Here is a 12,469-nt window from a genome sequence, read left to right on the forward strand (position 1 = left end):
CGCATTTGGGATAAAAATTTTTAAGCGTAGGTGGGAAGGAAAAAGTAATATATTTCAACATCATTTATTACTCAAGGGTATAGAAAAGCTTGTTTTTTAGGGATTTAAGAATTAGAATAATTTCAAATTTCATGAAAAATTCTAAACTAGAATTTTATGAGCTATATGATTGATAAAAATATTCTATTGTCATAAAGAACTTTATAAGATATTACTGTATAAGTGTAGTGTTGGAATTAAATATTAAAGTAGCCTAGGCTATAGAATAAATAGCTAGCTATCACCTCTTTGGATTGTTAATGTTATTATTTGCTTGAAATTTTATAGGCAATACAACGTGAAGTCCAACAAACATGAAAAAATATGCATTAAGAAAATGAAAACCATACCAAAAAAACTTTATCCCATCTACAAACATTCTGTGTAAACTTCTAAGGATAAATCACAAAAAACGAATGAACCTGAAACGACGGCCAAAACTAAATGGAAAAAATCCTTAAGGCTGGTAACAGGTGTCTTTCAGTACTCAACAAATAAGTTTAATGGAACCCGGTAAACTCAGATTAGACGTAAATAAGGCATGACTTTGTAAAATGATGTCTCAGAAGTTGTGAAAAAATGAAAAACTTTAAGTGATTACATAGGTATAGTCTAAGTTTATATGTATGTTTTTGGATTAATACTCCAATGTTTGAGCAGGCTACCGCGTTTTTTCAAAATAAAATCTTTATTGACTTTCCTTCCAACTTCTGTGGGCTATGTGGATTGTCACCAGCCAACGATGGACACGTTTTATTGCGACATACTATTTAATCAAACTAATTCTTGCAACACCCGCTTCATTCTACAAATGTGAATTCTGATTTGTTTTTAACCAACAACAATACGCGAACGGACCTTTTGATGATGTCGTTATAGAATGTCTTTGTTAGGTTATGAAGCATAATGCTGCTTTCCTATTTGTCAAGGGATTATTCGTTAATCCCTATAGCAGTGTATGTCTGGTAGCTTTTCACCAAAAATGCGGGTAGGTTGCGTTTTTAATCACGCCAAATGTTTGCCTTACTAAAAATCTATGTGGCGATGACATGCAAATCGTAATGCTTTGAACATATAATGACTTGTCTTTAGAAAAACATTTAATGTAGGTACTTTTTTCCGATATCACCCCGTTGACATTTACTCTATTGACATTAGGTTTGCGAAAAAAGAGAACGAGAAGGACGGATTTTGCAATTAAAACACGACGATGGTTTGAATGTTCGGACATATCCGAGGCTTGGCAATTTTAATCTGAAATAACAATTGAGTGTGGTCATGTTTGCGCACCTGATGTTTGTACTGACAGTTTGCTTACCTACTTATAACGCTGCGGCCAGGTGTGGGTTAAGTAGCTTAACTGATAACTTCGAGAAACAAGTTGTGGATTAAAGAACTTTCAAACGTTCGTTTTCGCTTGTATTTGATCCTTGTTCTTTCGTTGTTACAAAGTCCCTTAAGTGCTGTCACTGGATTTTGTATTATGTTCTACTTTCGTAACACGGTGACCCCAGAACGAATCCTGGTAGCACACGACATATAGGGAAGGTGCGATAACATTTTCCTCGGTACCACAAATGGAAGTGTTGATGGAACGCAATGAGCAAAATGCTTATGCCATACATCATTTTGATGCGTTGATACGCCCTATCTTTGGTCTCATGCAAATATAATTCGAATTTTCATTCAGGCATGCAATCTTTCAACGATTCGGGAAAAAATGTATCAAAGACCATTAAATGAACCGCGGCCGCATCTAAAAAGTCCAGTTTGGAAACATCAGTCAACACAAGGCTGCTGGGTGGGCAAAGGTAAAAGGCGAACGAACGACCAAAAGCATGGCCTTCGCAAGCTGCGATATACGAAAATAGCACAACATAGAACTGTAACAATCTTCGTTGGAAACACGTGCCTTACAATAATGGTCTCAATACAGTGGCTTTTATTCGAAAAATAGTCGTTGCACAAACGTTACCGTAAAAAACAATAGTAAGTCGAAACGTTATTGCCTATACAATGCAAAAACTTGGGGCATAGTACAGTATGACCAAGGCGAAACAAACACATTGAAGTAAATCTAAGCAAATTGAACAGACTCAATTCCAAGTATAATTGAAGATAGATTATTACAGATGCAAAGATGCTGCTTTTGGCAGAATTAATTTTGTTTACAAATGCAAATAGATGCTTCGAAATTTTCACATTGCAAAACTCTTTGCATAAAAGAATTGAATGTCTTGCAGTAGGCTACGTTGTCACATATGCTAAACAAATAACTTTTTTATGACCACAAACTCGAATCGTAACTCAATTCAAGCTATTTACCTTTTAAGACTCTAGTCAAGTAGAGTCGTTTCAAACGATGACTCGAGTCAAGTCATTTTTATACTTTCTTAAAAAGGGATTCAAAGCCTTGTGACTCCAAAATGACTCGAGTCCAGTCACTGACTCGAGCCATTACGACTCTGCACAAGACTACAAAATCATATTGCAATTATTCTCTATTTTTGTAATCCATTAACGGCAAATGCAGAGTTCCTCTTTGTGGAAAAAATGCTTTTTCAGCAAAAACTAATACTTAAGTTAAATACTGACGAATGATATAATCGTGATGATATCCAAAACTAAATTTATCTTCACGAAGTGTAAGCTGTAATATAGCCAATACACTAAGATAGTATTGCATAATTTATTAAAATAGTTTAATACGTACATTGCCAAAGTATTAATCGGAACGTGTACAGAATCGCTCATATAGCATCACTATATTGTTAAAAAAACAATTGCAGGAGATTTCGTCACACTTGGATCAAACAGATGGCTTGAGTACCGCAACATTAACAATCAGACAAATTAAAAATCATAATTTACTGCTAACTAAATCATCCGTGTTCCAATAACATGTTCATTAGCCGCAGTATTGTTTTGGCTTAGGTGGGCGACCGGGCATTGTTGTAGGGCTTAACCTGCTATTGTGTGTACCCCTCATATCGTCATAAGCTTCATCGATGATTGCTCCCTGGACACCATTCGCTACCTGAACAATGACAAAAGCAATCCTATATTAACTTGTCAAAAGACCTTGCCTTGCCTTGCAAATTGAGACAAAGGCAAAGATTAACCCGGCTCGAAAGCCTTACAAAGTACAATACTACTTAACTGTACATACATTAACAGGAGTCGTTGGGAAATCGTATTCAACATGTTCAGTTTTGTATGACGCGGTTGACATTTCCCATTGTCTCATAGCGTATTCGCCAGACGTGAACGGTCCAGTGGTCGGACGCGGTGTGTCGTATAAAGGTTCAGCGACAAATCCAGATTTAGTCGAAAGAGAAGAATTTGTATCATTATCAACGGGACTTAATACTGTTGGTCGATCGTACTCTCTAATTTCCGATTCTACGGGATATTGACCGACGCTGAAGCTCCGTGGAACATCATACATCGATTCTGTTGAAAAACGTTGGGCTTGGACGGGGAAATCCCTGTCCGGTTTGTCGCAGTCCATATTTGGTAGTGAAGTTGCCAATTCGGCATTTCCCTTTCTCCCTTTTCTTGGCGCTGGAATAGGAGGCGCGCTGAAAGGTGATTTCTCTCCCACTGAAAGCACATCACTTTTTTTTCTAGATATGTCTTCAGCAGATGCGTATAACTCTGTGTGTTCATCTCTTAGAGGAATTTCCATTGATGCAGAACCCGCTGTGAAAAATAGAAATATTTAACTTAAAAAAGTTTAAAAACGATATACAATGATATATTTAAGCCACTTTGAAACAATACTTTTCTAACACCAAGCGTAAGACAAGAATATCTAAAAATAATTAACAAAACAGATGTCAATGCTGTGTTAAGCTAAATTGCAACGCACGTGTTCTAGACGACAAATCCAAGTCATCCGCACTAGAGCGCTCGAGATCTATACTTCCGCCATCGGAGAGCTCCCCTGCTTCGCATTTCTCAAACGTGAAACGGTTTTGGTTCGTTTGGGCTTTGACAACTTTGGCGTACCGAACTGGTTGCCGTTCAGGAACCTCGGGAATAGAAACGGTCTCCTTTGGTGGCTAGCAATAAACACAAATATTTCCAACTAATTGTGCGCGGTGCAACGCCTAACTCTGTGTGCCATGTAATGTGTACCGACCTCAAACGGCGATGGTGAAGTGAGAGAGATTGTGGAACAACATTTGGATAAATCCTGCAATTCCGTAACATCGCGTTCCGAAAGCTAAAGTGAGTCGTATAGTGTATGTAAAAAACTGCATTTTTCAAACAGGCCTCAAATTTTAATACTATTCATTATTATCTAATATTATTATTTAATACGATCGTCAATTTGCCTGAAGGTGATCCAATATAGACGTAAAAATAATGAAGTGATTATTGTATCGGAAAATGTCGTTGTTGAAAATAAAGAATTATGCAAATATGCAAGGATAAAAGACATCTAAAACTAAGATCTTTTTTGTAATAGTTAGGTTTAAGTTTGAGTTGTAGGTTGGTATACGATAATATTTAACAAGACAAATATGGTTAACAAGCCAAATCGATTTATAGGGCAAATTTGCCCATAAAATGAACGTTGCATCTTGTAGTAACCCAAAATGTTAGGCTAGTTAAGGTAAAAATACCAGTTCAACGCATGGAAGCTTCTGCAGTCCCTTAAAGTCACTTCGTCTGGGAAAAGGGTCGATTCCTTGGTCGTCCCCGTCCTGGGTGGACTGCACTTCACGGAGCAGGATAGCGCTCCGGGATGCGGGGAGTTCGTGCAAAACTCCGGTCGATTTCAAACCTTCATCGGTTTTTCGGAGACTTTCAACAATGACAGTCAATTCTATTCATAAAAAGTACATAGATTAAGGCCGTCGCCAAAAGCGAAAGTTTGCGTTCTAATTGAGTACGTGACTGCTGCAGTATATAGTATACCCACAAAAACAATATCATTTCGTGCGCGTGCAACAAAATTGTACAACAACAAATAATATTGTTTTTAAGTAGGCTACATTGTATGACATCTGCACGAGGTGAACATACAAATACAAGATAACGCTAGTTCGTAAACTGGAATGTAATTATGTGAAGCTCGCTAGCGTCAGCCATACGCCCAGCGTTGATCGTTCGGAAAAGTGCGAAAATTAGTTGTGTAAATTGTCAAATTATTGTTATAACTTTAAAGCAGTGGTTTTTAAACTAGATTCGATCGAACCCCTAGGATTTGATGAATCAGTATCTGGTGTTCGATGTACATCAGGATACACTTTGTTTTGTATAATGTATAATTTTGAATATTCAGGAAGAGCTCAGTGAATGCGTGTATGAAATTTGCTGGGCTCAATCCAGTAAGTTTTAGAACCACTGCCTCTAAGGACATGCAACGAAAATGTCACTGTTTAATTTACGTCTGAGGAGCACTGCGTCTGAACTGCGACAACCAATATATTTGCATTACTTTTAGAATAACTATTTAAGTCTCACCATTTATTTTGCCCTTCACAACTACGGTTTCCTTCTGGGCTAGTGGATCAAACCCCAGACTCAAATCGGATCCAACCACTTTCACACAAATAGGAAATATCTTCTTAAAGAGGTCCTGTGAAGTCATAATACCCGAACATGATTGTTGTTCAACTCGCTCAAACCTCCCCGGAAGGTTAACAGGATAAGTAACGGAGTGCTGCGGTCCACTGGCCTGGCTTGACACTGTGCAATGGACGACCTGCAATGCAAAATAGAGTTGCTAACACGGCAAAACTTGCCCTTTGTTTTAATACTTGTCCTTTGGTAATTGCATCATCACGTCTTCACAATAAGAATACGGCTTCTGTTATGGTAACTATACAATATTCATCATTAGCTAAATTTTTTTCAACTTGCTAGCAAACCTTGACGTCTTTGTCTTTGATTTTTATGACGGAACTTTTCGAGAATTGCACGAACTGACCCTCGTAGCAAGGATCCAGTATTTTTTCCACCGGATATGACGTACACCTCGTGATGTACGTCATTCCGTCGCCTGTAGGGACATCCCCGGCGCAGTCAAATATCAAAGGCAACCTGATAATTATACAAAGCACACTGTGAAAGTTTGCTAGCGCAACTTCACTTGATTCGATATTTCGGACAGCTTAAAGAAAGTTTACTATTACCGAAAAATGGCTTATTAAAATGCATGTAAATAACTAATTATAACTTGAAGTTCTTTAACTATGAAAATAACCCCAATCCTCAAACTGTTTTAGTGGTCTCCAGGGCAAAACTCGGCCTACCAACCGTTATGTAAAAATTTGGCAAAAAATGATTGAAACGTATAAAACCAAGATAACATGGTAAGCTAGTTTTAAAAGCCAAGCCAAAGGTGCTAAGCTTAAATGGAGGTAACAATTGGACGTTGCGGGTGCCACATTTAATGCCATTAGCATCATCACATAAGTCAGCTTTTAGAAGAAATTAAATTCAATATTTTTATCAAAAAAGATCTACAAGAAAAACGTGCCGTTATTGATTGCTAGAAATACATTTTGCATATAACCCAATCATGTTTTTTGGCTCTTTGCCGCCGGTTTTACCAATTTCAATTAATTTGATTAATTTCAGTTAATTCGGGTATTTGTGAACATTCGCAATTTAACTTTTATATGGACACGATAGGATACGAAAATGCAGACGCTGTAGTACCATGGTTATGCAAATTCTTTCAGAAAACAAACAAGTTTCCATGAATTGCAGAAAACGGTAAAACCCTCCCGATAACGTCATGCAAATAAATAACCCATTGTGTATTACTGTGCAAAGCTAATGTATTTTTTACAGGCGGAATAAACAGCTTAAAATAGTTGCCTTTTGCTGATGCCTTGAAACACTACGTATTCTTACAAACCTTTCGAAGTTGCCATTGTAATGCGCTGAAACCAGGAAACGTTTTGAGTCTTGTGACGTCATTATCAACTTACGAACGCGGCGAGTTCGATGAAGGGCGACCCAAGTTCCGTGAGAAAGAGAACCCTGCAGATAAAAGCAACATTCACTCAGATTTCTGATCATGTTCATGGAAGTATGTGGAACATTGACTAAACGGACAAACTTGTACATGTGTCAATAAAATTAGTTGGTTACTAAGCACTAAACACATTTTTGTGATGAGAGGTTTTGTAATATTACTTGTCTTCAGCTTGCATTTAATATTTGAAAGTTTCTTAGTTAGTAAAACGCTTACTAACATGCATCGGGGTGTACAAGATTGCGATCTTGATTTATCCTAATGTGCCAAGTCTGCAAACAGCATTTAAAATGCTAGCCAAGGCACGACATCGGCCTGTGACGTCAGTTAATCTCAAACGTAAACAACTTATAAACCAGCAACAACCCTCAAACAAACATTTGCCTGGAAAGCGGTGTAGTGAAAAGTATATAGTAAACTGCGCAATCATTTGCAACGCACACAACGCGAGAATCATCAAACTAAACTCTCAATACCAGCACTGAAAACAATTATCTACCGCACAAGACTAGCCAAATATGAGATAGAGAAGCAACCTGTTGCCTCGAACACGTGCCAGCTCCACTTCCTATAACCCCAACAATCGCATGACCCCTCGATTTTGCTCCTAACAGTGAGAGTATGTCGAGTTGGCTCAGTGGAAGAGCGGAGGGGTCTGAGGAAGAGCGGCTGGATCTTGGACTGAGGTCCATCAAGCTTCCGGCATTGGATGAGAAAAGAGGACCATCTTCTGGCGTCTTTACTTCCATGACCTGCGTGGAAAGATGCGGATGACTTTTTACGATAGTATCTCGCTCCTTGAAATATATGACATCGCCATATATACTGGCGCCACTATACGAACTAAAAGTTGTTTAAAGTAGACGTAACACCTTTTGGTAAGTGGCTATACTTTGTGGTAAAAAGCTCCAGCATATGTATACCTTTATTTTCAAATCCCCCGGTAAATAATACTCATTTCGATTTGGGTCACTCGTGTTAGACACGATGACAATATGTATCGGTTCAAAGACTAGTTCTCTGCAGCGCCATTCTTTTGGTAACATCCAGTCATCATCGGTCTTGAATTCCTTTTCGGTTTTCTTTTCGCTTCAAAATAAGGCCAGCAGAGGAATAGAACTTAGGTAAATATTCACAATATATGCAAGACGTGTGGTGTTGACAATACGCTAATACAAAATGAGAAAATGACTTACTCCAATTGTTTTTCCCTAGACTTAAAAAGTCCTCGTAACGCATCAAACCGCTTTCTCTTCATGTTTTCGGTACCAGATGCAGTCAAACTGTCTTTGTTCTCACCACATACTTTAATCCTTAAAGACATATAGAAAGAGATGGAAATATAATACAATGCGCATTGAAAAGAAATGTTAGAATATGCCACAAACAGTAATGTGAGGGACTTGTGGTAAAACAAGCTGACTTCAAATCAAAAAAGAGTTGTTTGAAAATAGGCCTAAATACCGGAAAAGAGTTTTTCAATAATAACTTATTTGGTGTTTAATAAGCAGTCAATGCCAAAAAATGTATCGCAAATTCGGCCCTAGTATTTGTCATTATAACATTCATGTCTTCACCCAGTTATCGGCAACGAACTAGGCTAAGGACAAGACAGCACAGGTGGGCAGTCGGTACTTTGAATGTACTGTCGGTAACGGTACCGGTACTTGGCAAAAAATGTACCGACGGTTCCGGTATTCGGTACTATTTCAAAAAAGTAGTTCGGTACTTTGTCGGTAATCGGTACCGGTACTATTTGTGCAAAAGATGTTGCTGTAAATGCAATATTTGCCGCTATTATACCCCCGGAAAGGTTACTCTAGGTCATAACATATGTAACGTTAATCGCTTGCAATTTTACTTGACATTTCTAGATTAAAAAAGAGCAACAGATGTTAAAATTGGTATTAAGGATCAATTAACATTTATTTTTGAAAACATATTTGTTAAAATTTTGAAATATTCATGTGAAGAGTACCGAGTATCGGGGCCGACAGAAATTTCTTGAAAAAAGTAATTCGGTACTTTTTTTCAAAAGTACCGACGTTACCGGTATCGGTACTGAAAAAGTACTGCGGTACAGTAATTCGGTATTATAGTACCGCGGTACTGCCCACTATGCAAGACAGCCATCAGAAAATGCTCTGGTAGATCTTTTTCGTTGTAATACTCACTTCAGTGGACGAAGTTCAGGTTTCCAATAATGGTTCAGTTCCGAAATAGAATAGGTTAGAAATGTCTCTTCTTTGGGAGTGATCTTATCTGTATAGTGGAATTAACCAATAATTCACGAACCACCTGGTAAGTGAGGGTCAAGTCCCAAAACAAGTTGATCTTATATGAAAAAACACTATTAACTGAACATTCTGGTAAAACATTTTTGAAAAATAATTAATTTGTGGTTAGGTAATTATAAGCAAAAGAAAATCGCGAAAAGTCTCAGTTTTTAGCCTTCCTTGTGACGTAGATGAATGTTCTTGTAATGTCATAGATTGGTCAAGTTGTTTAACAACATGCTGCTGCTGTTGCTTTCCGGTAGCCAACTGAAGTTGGAAGTGGAGGTCATAGGAGTTTAGCCTACGTCCAATTAGGCGTCATGAGAAGAAATTGGCAACGTGAAGCATTATAATTGAACAAATTATACGATTGTTTTAAACATAAAACATCCGGTAGGCCAACCATTTGCGTCCGTGAAGTTAACGGTATCCTTTGGACCGCATAGGCTACCCATCAAATCGGTACCGTACTGGTTACGGTCGTTGAGCTACAGGCTGTCACCTATCAAGCTATTGACAGTTAATCTACATAGCTGTAACAGATACATACGTGATATGCAGCAGATATTGCTAAATTTATGAATTTGCGAATGTTGTGTATGATTACCTATGACATTACGTCACATTTAAGGCCAGTTTAGCGATTTTCTTTTGCTTATAATTACCTCACCAAGAATTATTTTTCAAAACTATTTTACCAGGATATTCAGTGAGTAGTGTTCTTTCATATTAGATCAACTTGTTTTTTGAACTTGCCCCTCACTTTAAATAAAAATTTACGACTAAAGTATTATTTTCGACTACGATTAACATCATTTTCAATGCAGATAACGCAAACAAACCTTGCAAAGTCCAATTTTGTTTCCATTGCACAAACTCTGTTCGCATCGTAGATGGAAGCAGAATGAGTTGGTTTGTCTTCAAGACTCTCACTTGAAGCGATTCGGATGAACCGGTAACATCTTGAACCTATGTCATTACCAAGTAAATCACATTGTATAGGTCACCGGATTAAAACCCTGAATTCCTAATTATCACTACTATAGTGATATCGACAAAATATCACACTCAAAAACATTGCAACATTATGCAAAATTATACTAAAACGTTGATACAGCCACTCATAACGTCTACTACGCTACAAACTCTTCGTTCTATATTTGCTACCGTGCTGCAAGAGTGTTACTAAAAATGAATGGGTATGTACCACTCCCATAATTTGCATGAGGTCCAATGCTTGGATATCAACCGAGTTCACAGTGAAACTCTCCTTGGAAAAAAGGACATCGTAGACAGCAGGATAAACATTCAAAATTTCTTGCACGTTCTGGAAGACATGCTCCCAGTCAAAATGCGGACAGACGCGAAATTTGTCGCGAAAGTTAATAGGTATCTCTACACTCTCACAAGCACCTGCAAATTACATCATATTCATGTTGGGTATGATAAACTTACTTATTGGTCGATACAAAACTGAAGTATACTTTCTACTTTTAAGGCAATTATTGAACAAAACACGATTAAAAAAACGATGAACAGCTACTGTTGATTAACAAAGAGAAAGGGTTTATGTCTATATCGTGTTGACTTAAGCAGGTTGTAAAGAAATTTGGCAATCGATCGGCATTAAAAATGAGATTAATCTTTTGAAGTACGTAAAACGGCCACTAAAATTTACTTTTGTTTTCGTCATTGTGGTTGTTATAATCGTCAGAAGTCGCTAAACTTAAACGGACTTGTTTAACGTCAACATCTCGGAGCACCAGTTGGTCCCCAACGCGGGCATCTTCGCGATCAACAAGTTGTTCCACTGCGCAAACACGAACGATAAGATGATCCTTCCAGCTATCACGTCTCTCCACCTAAAATAAACCAGAACGTGAGACGTTCCTGATCCAAATCTGCCTAGAAAGCAAAGTCATTAAATTCTGAGCAAAGCTTTTCCGCAAAAAAGGCGTAGAAGTATGAACTTTGTTCGCCAGCTTCGAAACATTTCATAGTAGTATTTTCGCGCATAACTTTTAATTTTCGTTGGACTCATTTTAGCAAAGTTTTTGTAAGAAACTGTAGGTGGCCTCTTTCCGAAAATGTATAAAACTCTAGTGTCGAGTCAATTGATGGCTAAGAAACATTTTTCGTTTGTTATTAGCGCAAAGGGTTGTTTATTGTGCTGGTTTCAAATGCGACATATGGAAATTTGTGACCACATTTAAAACTTTGCGATAAACTTGAATTCCCCTGTTTTATTAACTGAAAACGGCTAATTTGGCCTTTGCTCCGTGACCATTGCTCTAGAACAAGTTTATATTCTTACGAAAAGAAACCCTATTTTGTACCAAATTGCTGCAATTAGCAAAATGAAACCTTGTTTGTGTTTTATATAAACAATTGAGCGTATTTCGGAACACATGTTTAAACAATACAAACGTATGGTTCACACACACACAGTATCATATAGACTTTTAATCTATACCTAGTCTAAGGCTAAGCGTTCAAATCTATACTTGTCAGTCAGAAGCCTATTTAAAAAATATTTAAAATAGGGGTAGGCTATATCTATTCCATTTTTAAAACCGACTTGAAAGATTTCCAAAAGAAATATACCCCAGAAACTTAGTCAAAAACTAACATAAGACACAGGGTAAGCAAATTCTACCAATAGCCAACATCGCTCTACTGTGCATAACAAGGTCATACTGTGCATAGAGTTGTTTGAAACTATTGTTTATCGCCTCTAGAAAACAATGGATTTCTAATTTTGTACAACAACAAGAGCAATTTTAGAGAGTACAAAGGTTAGCAGCAAAATATAGGAACGAAATGGCACCAGATTTACAACAGCAACAATCTTTGGTCAAGCTACATATTTTCCGGTATTACCACAATCCACAATATGTACAGGAACTTACCACATCACGCCAGTCTTTTGCCTCAACGCACTCACTACTTGTTGTTTTCATGTTATGACGTAGTCCTTAAGTTGCAACCCATTCGGTTGCTTCCTTTTCCTTCTAACTAAAATCCACTCTTGTAGCCAAATGTTTTCCAAAAATTACACTAGCGGAGATAGATGTACAGTACAGCATATACTGTTGTTATTGAAAAGTGATCTGTATATTTTCAATTAATAGTCTATGTTCAGTAAAATTATTGACAG

General features: G+C 37.5%; 1 protein-coding gene across 1 annotated transcript; it reads right to left on the bottom strand.

The window, feature by feature from the left end:
- Positions 1–1,964: 1,964 nt before the first annotated feature.
- On the bottom strand, positions 1,965–12,469 carry LOC143465601 (uncharacterized). The gene is made up of 16 exons (XM_076963984.1): positions 12,222–12,469; positions 10,991–11,174; positions 10,520–10,725; positions 10,155–10,281; positions 9,211–9,298; positions 8,233–8,349; positions 7,960–8,125; positions 7,573–7,788; positions 6,917–7,041; positions 5,922–6,093; positions 5,515–5,755; positions 4,671–4,873; positions 4,184–4,267; positions 3,911–4,103; positions 3,209–3,741; positions 1,965–3,076 (listed from the first exon to the last, which is right to left on the bottom strand). Exons 1-16 carry the CDS (start codon positions 12,270–12,272, stop codon positions 2,948–2,950), a joined length of 2,835 nt encoding a protein of 944 aa, XP_076820099.1. The 5' UTR covers positions 12,273–12,469; the 3' UTR covers positions 1,965–2,947.

Source organism: Clavelina lepadiformis, chromosome 7 (assembly GCF_947623445.1).
Source record: "Clavelina lepadiformis chromosome 7, kaClaLepa1.1, whole genome shotgun sequence".
Classification (NCBI taxonomy): Eukaryota; Metazoa; Chordata; class Ascidiacea; order Aplousobranchia; family Clavelinidae; genus Clavelina; species Clavelina lepadiformis.

Bases quoted from the DNA above. Each gene is read 5' to 3' on its own strand.
- LOC143465601 (XM_076963984.1), bottom strand. From the start codon at position 12,272: ATGAAAACAACAAGTAGTGAGTGCGTTGAGGCAAAAGACTGGCGTGAT. The intron at 8,350-9,210 runs GTGAGTATTACA...TATGTCTTTAAG, and splicing joins CCTGAACTTCGTCCACTGAA to GATTAAAGTATGTGGTGAGA. The intron at 4,874-5,514 runs GTGAGACTTAAA...TTTTATGAATAG, and splicing joins TGTGAAGGGCAAAATAAATG to AATTGACTGTCATTGTTGAA.